The sequence below is a fragment of the Phaethon aethereus genome (assembly GCF_964289735.1).
Source record: "Phaethon aethereus genome assembly, chromosome: 3".
Classification (NCBI taxonomy): Eukaryota; Metazoa; Chordata; class Aves; order Phaethontiformes; family Phaethontidae; genus Phaethon; species Phaethon aethereus.
The window spans coordinates 41,888,264-41,900,516 of record NC_138576.1 but is presented as its reverse complement, the minus strand read 5'-3'; the positions used below and the strand labels follow the sequence as shown (position 1 = coordinate 41,900,516).

The window sequence follows — 12,253 nt, the reverse complement described above, 5'->3', positions numbered from 1 at the left end:
CAGAATTGGTTACCAGTGCTCTTATTTTACTTTTGACAAATCTATGTTTTTGATAAAATAATCTTTTGAATCATATTAAGAAATGGATATTAAGCTACATTACAAAATCTGGTTTAGCTTGAACAAAAATGTGAAGCAGATTATTTAACCGATTAACTTTTGCCCATTGACAGTGTTAATATTTGTGGTCCTGTGTACACTATTGGTATGAACAGGCATTTAATGGCATTTAATGAATTTTTATAGTTCTTTGAGAAGTTTTACTGTGGAAAACATGAGATGCTTTATGTGAATGGGGAGAAAAGTTCTTTAAAAGCATCTGAACAAGTTTTCTGAGAATTAGGAAGCAACACTGAAGGAACAACTTGGGATCTGTATTGGGTGCTGTGTTTGTGCCCTTGTAAGTGTTGGAGGCTCTAATAACCACACCGGTACTGACTCTCCAGGATGTTCTTCGTCAAATCATTAGAATTTCTTGTATTCATGTCCTCATCTGTAATCACATGTAAGAGTCCTTTCCCAGGGTAGTATGCACATTCTGCTGGAAAGCTGGGCACGCACTAAAATCGTGCACTTCAAAGCTTTGCTTCAGGTGTATTCTCAAAAAAAACAGGAGCCCTGTTTCTCACACCTCATTTCCTCTCAGTTGCCTCGGTTTGACATAAAGGTCCTTGTCACCTTTAAGTCTTGAGTATTCAAAAAGATCTCATTTTGAATTTGGCTTATCTTCATGTCTTTAGAAGCTGTTTATTTTGTTACTGTTGCTTCTTTATTTTTTCTGTCTCCATTCTGTTCCTTCAGGAACTCTTGACCCATCTTTATTTCCTCAAATTCCCATGTAATTGTTCTTTTTGTTCCCTGACTGTTGTCATTGCTTCTCCCTGGTCTTCAGATGATGCCCTTACTGCTGTGGAGTCATAGTATGAGTGGGCAGGTTAATTCCCTCTGTCCTCTAGGGCATTCCACATTGCTTGAGAAGTTTAGAAATAAAGTCTATAGTACTTCACAGCTGTAGGCAGTCACAGCATTTGAGAGCAATGCAGAAGTCTGGATTTGAGATGTGCTATTTTGCTAGAGAGGTTTTATTTCCTAAATAGTCATTTGTGGTTGAATGTATCCCAGTGCCCTCAGGACAAGGAGCTTGCAAATGTCATATTTTTTGGACAGTTCTTAGAACAAATGTGGTTTAATTTTTGCAGGATGGGTGACTAGAGAAGGGGAGGGCTCCAGTTCTCCTGCAGTAGGAGACTGGGAAGCAACCAAAAGGTTTCTTTGTCACTAACACATAGATGATCATTTATTTTGGGATGTGCTGCTTTCACTTGTTTGTTTGCTTTGGCTGTGAGAATGGATCTTAATGGAGAGAAGTTAGTTACGATATCCGAGAGGAAGAATTACTTTCCAGGCCTTATGTGGCAGCTCTAAACTCTTCTTCCCTCCAGGCATTGGAACTTGCATTTAAAAAAAGAAAACAGTTTGTGTACTTGAGCCTATCAAAAAGGAATGCCTTCATTGCACATGCCACCTATAAAAAGAAAAGGCAGATTCTTTAGAAAATAGAAAGCCATTACATTTAGAATCTATCTTGCCTGAGTATTATGGTTCCTTTTTTAATTCTGTATTTAGAAATAAAGATCTTTTTAATTTCGTAAGATTTCAACTGCTGCTTTTACTCATTTGTTCTCCAATGGAAGTTAACATTTTCTACATCTACTGTTATGATCGTTTCTTCTGGGATCTTAGAAATAGGCTGATGACTAGGGATGTGGAATAAGCAATAGAAATAGGTGAATTGAATGATCTTCTTTCTATAAGTGTTTGGTAATAGAGGGGAAAGTGCAACAAAAAGGCACTTAAAGAGAGATGATTTGAAATAGAATGTGTTAAGATTTTGCTTACAAACATCACTTTCTTTAAAGGGGGTTATTTACTGAGCTAAAATAATTTCAACTGCTTTGAAAAAAAAAATGCATATGGAAACATAGGTCTTCTTTCAGTCAAGTCTCCATTTATCTAAAAGCCTACCTCCTTTTTTCTTTCTAAAGAACTTGAATATAGGGAGGGTAGATGAGTTTTTAAAGTTTAAGCTTGTCCATTGTAGACATGCTTTCTGAAATATTAACTTAATTACCTTAAAATCTAAATTCTGATTCTTAATAACTCTTATGTAAAGTAGCGGCTTGCCCAGGAATTTCATTCTTCTGGGATCAGGGGTGATGAGACTAATGTTGGAGCGATGTTTTCACAGAAAATATGTATGCTTCAAGTAAATGAAAGAATGACTCAATGGGTGGAATGGTGGACCAGTCTGATGACTGTGCACTGTGAAGATACACAGAAAAGCCTTGGACACTGGTGGTCAGCACACATAATGCAGGAATGTTCATGGGACTAGAGTTGACTACATTCAGTGTAAATGGTTTCTCCTCTTTTTCAGCTGGATGTATGGGGGGTTTTTTCCACATTTTTCCTTAAATTAACATAAAATGTGGCTGCATATAAACACATTGTTGTGATTAATCTCAAAAAGTCTCCATTGTTTTGCCAGGTGAGATAATTTGAGATGGGTTAGATATTTCACTTTTTTTAATATATTTTTAATTTCTTTCAGAACATAGGGGGTGGAAGGAGACTGGAAAATAGGAGATTTCCTAAACCTTAAGACAACCTTTAGAAAAAGGAATAAGCTTACCCCACCAAAGGTTTACCTAGTGAATAGCCCTTATGATGATGGCAGTGGGAAGCCTTTCTCAGCAGGGAGAGGAAGATAGCTGTCATCTTCATGTAATCTGACGCTCTTAGGCAACGGTCTTGCATAACATCCAGTCTGATTTGATAATGAGCTATTGCTGAAATGGGCATGCAACTCCTACCCACTTTTTTCTGATCACATCTGGCAATCTAGCAGTAATGTAGTGAATCAAGTTCCAAGAGGAATCTCATCTATATTTTTGGGAAGTGATTTCTGTTGGGCAAGTAGGCTGGCTCCTGATAACTAGATTGAAGGCTATCAGGAACAGCGAGTGTTCCTGCTGAGGAACAATTTCTTCACTCTTGAAAGGAAAGTAGTGTGCAGGTTGGTGTTCATCCTTGCCCAGGACACAGCTGTGGCCCAGACCAGAGATACTGTTCTGATGCACACCATCTCTGACAGCCCCGTGTCTGAGACGTGATCCTCTGGGCTTCTAATTCTGACTGGCTGTCTGAAAATAGGTTAGGGAACAAATAATTAAGGGAGGCTCCATGGAATCCTTAGTGGGGTGGGAGTTTCCGCCTTGAAATTGCTGAATGCTGGTTCAAGGCGTTTTACCAACAGTATGGCAGAAGCGTTGGCACTGTACCGAAAGCATTGCTGCTGCTGACGATAAGTGTTTTGGCTGAGAACTGCCATCACTCCTAAGGCAATTCTGTTGCTGTGAAGCACTAGCTAGAAGTACTACCTCTCAGGAGGAGAAATGGTGGTACATTATTCAGATACTCATATGGATTGTTACACTTACGGGGGAGAAGGAAGGATGAACCCCATACTGCAAAAGGAGAATTGAGAAGACACTGCTCTGAGCAGCTCAAAATGAATTCCCAAAGGGAAGGAAATTCAAGACAGTTAAATTTGACAGTTTTCCTGTCCCGCTTTGAAGCTGAAATACCAGAAGGTAGTGTGCAAGTGATGGGTAGATACAAGCTGTGAATTATCGATACAAGGATCGCTGTGGGCTTGTTCAGTCCTGTGCATAAACAATACCCATTTAGAAGTCTACTACGATACAACAATAGAAGAGTATTTTTAATACTGAAAAGTGTGTTTTGCTCAGAGTACTTGTAGTCTTGATCAAATGCCCAGCAGTTCCTAAGATGTTTGTTAATACTACAGTAGGTACATTTACAAGGCTGAGGTCACGTAACAAAGTATAGGGAAGAGTAGGTGCTGTATTTCTTACTTCGTAAAATAATTACTACAACTTGCAATTGTTAAAGACTATGATCACTAGTTTCTAACGGGAAAATTCATTTAAGGCAGTGCTTTGGCAGGTGTTCATATTTTGTGGAAAGATCTATCTTCCAGATTGCTAATGAATGGCCAAGCAAGTATCTAGGTAGTTAATAATACTGCTTAATTGGCACAGTCAGATAAAGCTGCCATCTAATTTATTGCTATTCTAAGCATCTGAACACTAGAAGAATGATAAACCATGAGAAAACCATGAGATGGTTGGCTAGTTGAAGTCATCGCCTTCAGCTGTATACATTTCTCTCTCTAGCAGATGATCCTTCTAACATTTCCCTGCTTTGGCAGAAAATCAGACACACGGTCATAGGCCCTGGTGCCCCCGCTTCCACTAGGCAGCTGTTTTCAAAGTAATATACCTTCCCAAGGCACTGCGCAGCCAAGAGTTTCTTCCTGGGTTCATGTATCCATAGTGCGCTAGAAAAGGATGTTGTGTTTTCCTGCATGCACCTAATGGAACATAAATATGTCGGCAATTGTGTGTCAGTCAAACATCTGGACTGTAAATAGCTTTTCAACATGGGTAGAAAGAAGTGACACGCTGTGCAGAGCATGCTGCAAAGGAAGAGATTGCTGATCTGGGCAATCGGTTGATTTCATCCAGGTGATCGTCAGCGGATGCAAACTTCACTTAAGGATTAAATGATTTTAGGACAAAAAGCTCTTCGCAGGTGGTGGAATGGATGAAGGAATAATGTGTGACACAGAAACCTGACTCTGACTGTCAGTCCTGCAGCAGGACAGGCCTGGGTTGTAAGTGGCTTTAACAAAATTGTCTCATAGTGCCTTGTTCACTTGACAAGTAAAATCTCAGGGCTCCCTATCCAGGAATGAACACAAGTATTCAGGGTAAATACCAAGAAAAATGTTAGGATTGTGCTTATCAAGTTAAGCATAAATCCTGTACCATGCAGTATAGGAGGACTCAGGGACCTTTCATAAATTAATTGCCTTTATCTGGGAATTAATGGAAAAGAGGTTCATGGGCTTTTCCACTGTATGTGCTATTAAGCTGTCTGGAGACAGTTATGGCCTTTTTCAAATCTGCATCCCTCTGACAGTAGTAAATTCCCTTGTCACCTCTCAGGAGCAAGTAGACAACAGAGGTGAAAAATTATGCTAATGGATTGCAATAACCAGTCCCTTTTTATGAGAGCGCTTATGCGTACGATCCTGAATCCAAAGTGTTGTATTATCTTGTGCAGCTTTTTCGTTGGTAAACTACAGCAAACTAAATGCAGTTAAATACAGCTTTTATACTCCTGAAGAGGCCCTTTGGAACAAAGTGAAGTATATGGGTAAAATTGTTAAAGCGTTCGATAAGGTTCTCAGGTTACCATGGCTACTTGAAAATTTTGCATTGTGTCATAGATTAGGATGCATAGGATGAAGTAGCCAAAACAACTAGGAAGTCCAATGCATATAAACTACATTTCCAAACCACACAGCATTGCCAAATAGAAAGACAAATAGCTCAGGATATTGGCTGCTGACAAATATATGAATCAATAAAAAGAGGCCTGAAGGAGATTTAGAACATATGTGATTTGAAATCCCGCATTGTTTTGGAGTTACAATCTTAATTTTTAAAGACAAATGAAGAAAAAAAAATAGAAAAGAAAAATCCTCAGTAGTGTGAAGAGTGGAATGATTTTCCATAAGCTCTTTCTGGTATTGAAATCTGACATTTGGCTTTGAGACCTTCAACAAAGAAGGTTGATGAAACATGGGTAATACATTTCATGCACTTAGGCTGGTGGTAGCACTTACACTGGAAGCAGTTTATTCCCATGGAAACCTATTTGCATTTGGGCCAGAAGTGACTTTTTTCCCCCTCTGTTAGAGCTGCTGATGTTTTAGCATAATATAATTGCTGCATATTGACAGCAGATTTGAAAAGTATTTTTAATATGTTGAATAGCTGAGCATATGTATAATGGAGATGTGGTCTGTGCAGTTTTTCTATGTAGGATGGAGGCATGTTGCTGAAAAATGCAGGTCAGCTTTTGATCTTCTATTATTTTTCCCTAAAGAAAAAAATGTGAATTAAAATATGTTTATCCCAAACAAACTTTTTTAAACAGGTGACAAAAGAACTGAAACAGTACGATAATAAAATTATAGAGTGCAAGTTTGAGAACAACAGCTGGGTCTTCATGAGACAGAGAATAGACAAAAGCTTTCCAAATGCCTACAGCACTGCCATGGGTGAGTAGAATAATTAGCTTTAAAAGTTTTTCAGGCTCAAATTTTAGTTTTTTAACACTGTTCTAGTTTAAGGAGAAAAGGCACTCTTGTGTTCTCATTTCTAGTTTGAGTCCTGGCTTCTCTAACTTATTATAGTAATACCTCATCTTGCAAATTTTTATGTCATGCTTAGCTTTAATATAGCATGAATCCTTTGGCTTCAGGGTTATTTGATGAAGCCAGTTAAACAAATACTCTGATGCAATATTTAACAGGTAATGCAGAAGCAAGTACCTTAGTCTTTGTAGAACTGCAAACACTTGCTCAAAGAAACACTAAATGGCAGGGCATGGCTTTTAAGTAAGGCCCAAGAAAGTTTTTATTTACGATATCATTGCAACAGCAGTTAACTAACTAGCCTCAGTTCCTAGTGATGTGTTGACTTGTCAAGATGTAGTGCAAACCGACACACTATGAGTTGAATTTGTTGGACAAAAAAATCCATTATAATTTTGCATCTATTCAAAAGGCCAAAACCATTGTTTGGCAGATGGGCTAGAAAGTTGATAGGAGAAAATGTCATCTTAAGTTTCTACAATAGTTGTACAAACAATAAAGAGGCAAACAAATGAAAGGTGAGGGTATATCCCTGCAGAACTGTGAGACTGCTGTGGTTTTTCCACCAAAAAACATTTCACCAAGTATTGTAAATTACATTATCTTGTTTACTTTCAGGCGAAGTATAAGAGTTTGAATAGAAGTGTGCAAGGCTGAGTAACAGTATTTATTTATTGTTTGAATATTAACAATATTCAAAACCAGCAGGTACTGGGTTTTGTTAAGTGACAAAATGAAGTTTAATCATATTTAAGGTTGTGCTATTTACTAGGACATGCCTAGATGATGTAGGATTTTCTCTGAACCATTCTACTTGTATTTCTGCCCAAGCAGTGAGTAGATTTTCTTGAATAAACAAAATGTGGTCATTTTGCCAGGAGATAATAAATTTCTTGGCATCTTAGGGAACTAGCACAGAATGTAGCTGAAATACATGCTGAACTTTCCTGACAGGACTGAGGAATGGGCCACACAAAAGCGTACAAAAGTACAGTGACATCTCTTTGTCACCATGACCTAAATTTCTCTTCTCTGTTTCACCTTATTGTTTCAATAATTACGTTTCCTTGGAGTTTTCTTTTCTTTGAGGAGTAGTATATTCTTCTTTCCTCTTTTGCACTTTTTCTCTTTTAATTTTCTCCATTTGTACAGCAGTTATGTTATTCCTGACTTTTTTTTCCTGCCAAAACATAATGAACTTCCTAAAAATAAAAATTAAAAGAAAAGTAAATGCTACTGGAAGAACTGTTTTTTGAGAAATATTTCAAATTTTCCATGGGAAATTTCAGAACAGAAAGTTTTCTTTTGGCTTTAATTTTTCTCTTTTGACAATTTTTCAAAATCAGCAAAAGTTGTATTTTCACATTTGAGACTTGCGTTGCCCCCTTCTCTAGATCCTTTCTCCTTTATTTGCTTTTTCTTGATAAAAAATACTATTTATTTTTCCCCGTGGTTGAAATAGCAACAAAATAAGTACCTGTCTCCATCTTGGTTTTGGACTTTGATACCTTTCATATTGAAAAGAGAAGGGCTTTTTGAGTTATTAAGCTAGGACAGCCCTTAAAATTGATATAGAGTTATACCGGCTGCCTTGTGGCACAAATTCTATTCCTACTGATAATCATAATGCTTTCCAACTGCTGAAGTCACATACAGTACAACTTTTAAAGCACCTTTTCACCAAAAATAAATGAGATAGTAAAAAAATAATGCTTGGAAGCTGTTTTGTTAAGTGTAAAGTAATGCTTTGAATGGTTCTGGAGTTCTGCAGGAAAGAAAGGAGTGGTTTTAAGAGTCAGGAAATTATATGTTGATTGTTATTCGTAACAATGCTATATTGCATGTACGTATTAAGGAGGCTTAATGTTGCTTAGCGCTGTAGGGGTTCAGTACATTGTTTTGCATGGAAATTGCATCCATACTGTTGCCAATTGCCAATCCTTACGTGCTATAAATTATCCTCTAATTATGTTGTTCTTTCTTCCAAGACAGTCATAGGATTTCTCCTTAATTTCTTGCTTTTTTTTTTTTTTTCCATCCTCCTTAAGTCTCTCGGGAGGATTAATTAGAGGAGTATAAAGTTATGTAGGAAAAGTATTAAAAATATTTAATTTGTTGTAGAGAAGTAAGCCTTTTTATATGTTACATAAAATCCTGTGGGCTATTACTTACAAACTGTGACCTGGGGAGTCATGTTAAGTAATCCAAGTGTGCTTGTACCTGCACGTCTTGGCCACCATGCAGCGCTATGGCCTTTCCTCCATCATATGGTGTGGTGTGCTAGGCATGTAGCTTGCTTGTGTCAAGTCTTTCTGCCACATGAAGGTATGTGGGTTAAAAAAGAAGTACTGTGCATTATGGGTTTATGGTATTTATAGTACTTAGTGGTGAAAAAAAGGAGTTACCTTAATTCAGAGGTTTTCAATATTAAGGCAATCTTGTTTCTAGCTGTTTGGATTTGATGAGTGTTTTAAAGCCATGTCTCACAAGGCCTTCATTGCTGTTGCTTGCCTCAATAGGATGCTAGTTCTTGTCATTTTTATAGTTGCCCCGTGAAGCCTACACACACACGCCTTTTGTTTATTTTAAGAAGAGCGATTCCCATGAGGTAGGACCCACTACGCTGCTTTGCTCTCTGGGAGGCAAAGCAGAGACACTTGACTCCTGACACAGCCATCTTGTGGAATTCCGCCTTTAAGGCTGAATACTTGAGACAAATGATGTTATTTAGTTTGCAAAGAGGAGATGAAATTATTGTAGTGCCAACTACAACAAACCGGTCTAGTAACTTGAGAATATGTTCTTTGTTCCCAGCTGTATGCAACAGCATCCAGAATCCAGTCACGAAGGAGATGCTGTTTGAGTTCATTGACAGATGTACAGCAGCTTCTCAAGGACAGACGCGGAAACACCACCTCGATCCTGACACTGAACTCATGCCACCCCCACCGCCCAAAAGGCCGCGTACCATAACATAAGGCCTCGGTCTCAGCAGGTAGCGTGTTTACAGTTCTGCAGAAGGCGAAACGCAAGTGTGAAGGCTGGACAAAAAGAAATCTGAATTGCTGTAAATACTTGGGTGTGGTTTTTTGAGTTTGGTTGGCTGGTTTGTTTTCTTCCAAATTCCACATATGAATGGACATTGTTTTGTAGCTGATAAATTCAGCCTTACCTTATGGTATTTGAAGATGAAATTTCCAAAGGTTTAGACAAGAACAGTACAATGAAGGCCAATGGAAAGCTGCCTTGTTTATATACGGATCTCTTTTCACCTTTAATTTATAATGTCAGCAATCTGAACTGAGAAAACATTGGGATGCTGTACTTTTTAGAGGCTGTGTTTAAAAAAAGCAGAAGTGTTTTTTTATTATTGTTATTCAACTGGTTGCGATTTGTCACCCATAGTATAATTGATCATAGTTTCCCTGTGTTTCTGAGACTTGTGTTTAACAGCAAACAGCAATGTTGTTTGTGCTCTGTGTTGGTTAAAAACTAAGCTGCCTTAGATTTCACTAATTTCAAAATTAGCTGGGTTTTTGTTGTTGAAATATTAAAAAAGCAAATCCTTCTTGTAAATTGCATCCCAGAGGAAACGTGCTGGGTGTTTGTTTTTTTCCCCCCCTGTTTGAACCTAACACACCAAATGTATAGTGGGCTGATTTTAGCTTTGCCTTTTTAAGTTTATCTGTAGATAAGGAAAACACCAAATCCTTAGTATTAAGGTCTCTGTTAAGAGACTGTTTCTAGTACAGGGCGTAGTTCTCCACAGTGATGCTATTGTAAATACTACTAAAAGTTACACATCACTGTGATATGCAAGAGTAATAAGCAGCGCTAATCATGATGTCTTAGATCCAGGCACAAAATGGCAAAAGAAATGCCAGACAACTTCTGTGTAATGGAGAAGATAGTTTAGGTGGGAGAGAACCACGTCGGACGGAAAGCCTCCTGGTTTAGGTAACCACAGTTACTGGTTGTCTAATGGAGGAGCTGTTCTGAGCTGGGATTAATCGGAAACCAAATGCAGATTTTAAAGTTTACTGTACATTTATCAAGCAGGGATCGAATTGCATCTTTCTATAGTTTACTTAGTGCGTGAGTCATGCATTCATTCAGCAATCTGATTAGTGAAGCTCATTAATTTGTTGTAACTAAAATGCATTTCTGTTTAAATGAGTTTTAATATTTGTAAGCAGAATTAACTCCTGCATTTTTTTTTCTATATGGAAACCTTAGGACTATGCTTTGCGGTGGCTTCGCTAGTTGTTTCAACCTGTTGTATAAATGCACAATGGCATCATTTACATGGTGTTCCTAACGTCTCTTTCTAGGATATTCCATACGTGTTTTAGAGAACTGAAGGAGTTATATAAGTTACTTTTTATACTATGGCAGAACTCGAGGGGAAAAAAAATGTGTTCATCAAAGTTCTTTTTTTCAACTGTACATAGTTTCTGCATATTATCTATAGAAAAGATATAATATCACCTATGCAAGGTTGCAAAATTATCTCCTAAAAAAGCCTTATGAATTTGATGTGAAAACCTATGCAGCCTCTGTGCATCTTGCATTGAAACACACAGTTAATTATTTCTTCACTCAGTATAAATAATTTCCCCCAGGTTATTCTTGTCCTTGAGATTGTCATAACGTACACGTTGGTACTGATCTTCATGGTTCTATGGCAGTGGCAACGTGTATGATGATTACAGCCTTCTCCGTGAGGTTAGGACGTTTCATTCTTGGAAGGATGTGTCCAGGTTATTTCCATCTTTCTCCTTTGCAGCCCTTGCATCTTGTATTTCAGTAAGACCTAGCTTCTGGTTTACCTTTTACTTCAGAGCTGCAGCACCGCACGCTGTCTTCCATGTGCATTCCACCAAGTCCATGGATGTGTTGTGGCCCTTCTGTTTTGACAGTGTCTTTTTTTCCACACTCAGCTTGAAATGGGTATTTTGAAAGAGTAGTGACTCTGAGAGAGTTTAGAGCTCCACATTCACATTTGATTGTCGAACTCTTCTTGCACTATGGCGTGCAGCTTTTTAGAGAGGTCAATCACGTTTGCTTTTCTGGAAAAGGAGGCTACTGGGGAAGGGTTGAGTGAAGAACCCGATGAACACAAATGGAATTTCACTTGGACCAGATGGGATTAATGCTGTGAGAAATGCAAACCTCCTTTCTCTGCTACTAGATATTCAAGAGATTGAAGCTAAGAAGCAAAGAAGAGTCTGTGGAATTATTTTCTGCCAGGAAAATAATGATGATCAAAAAAACCTACCTTGTCTGTTCTTTGGTGTACAGCATGAATTCATCCACTGTTTTGTCATTTGTTAAATATTGTTAAATATTTAACATTTGTTAAATAATTAAAGTTTGGTTTCAGTGGAGTTTCCAGAAAATGTAAGTACATTCCTCTACAAACAGTGTATTAAGTATTTTAATAAAGTCAATGGTTTAAAATGCTTCTGCTAAGGTTGTGTTTACTTTTGATGCTTGTGTTTTCCTGGTACCAGCGAAAGCGCCAGGTTACTGTGGTGGTATTGCTGTTTAGTCCTCCAAGAAATTTTTCCACATTTTTTCAGAGGTCAGTGGCTTCTCTCTCAGGTAGAAGCCCCCAAGCCATGATCCATTTATAAGTACAATTTGCTCTTCCTGCAAGTAGAACCAGAAAGAAACCAAAAGGTGCGTGAAGGTACATATTTTATGACAGGCTAGCATTATGTAGCTCATGCATTTGGTGTTAAGTGTAGTTGTACGGAAAGGAACTAAAAATCCCATCTTGACTTTTGAAATTTCCTTCTAATTAAGATCCTATCTCCGCTGCTGGTACGTTCATGTTACGTGTACAGTTTTTGTGGTGCTTTTCTCAACCATTGCGGATTTGCTAGTGTTTGAGTGTCAGATCTGGCTTTTGAGCAGACCTGGGAGGTATGATAACTTCTC

General features: G+C 38.0%; 1 protein-coding gene across 3 annotated transcripts in view; it reads left to right on the top strand.

Moving 5' to 3' along the window:
• Nucleotides 1–9,288, top strand: part of RNGTT (RNA guanylyltransferase and 5'-phosphatase) — a gene marked incomplete at both ends in the record, with an annotated part of 180,813 nt that extends 171,525 nt beyond the window's left edge. For all 3 annotated transcript variants that reach the window (XM_081998035.1, XM_081998034.1, XM_081998036.1), the window contains 2 exons: nt 6,091–6,214; nt 9,125–9,288. In XM_081998035.1, the coding sequence (XP_081854161.1) occupies nt 6,091–6,214; nt 9,125–9,288 (288 nt within the window). The remainder of the gene's footprint in view (nt 1–6,090; nt 6,215–9,124) is intronic.
• Nucleotides 9,289–12,253: the final 2,965 nt, after the last annotated feature.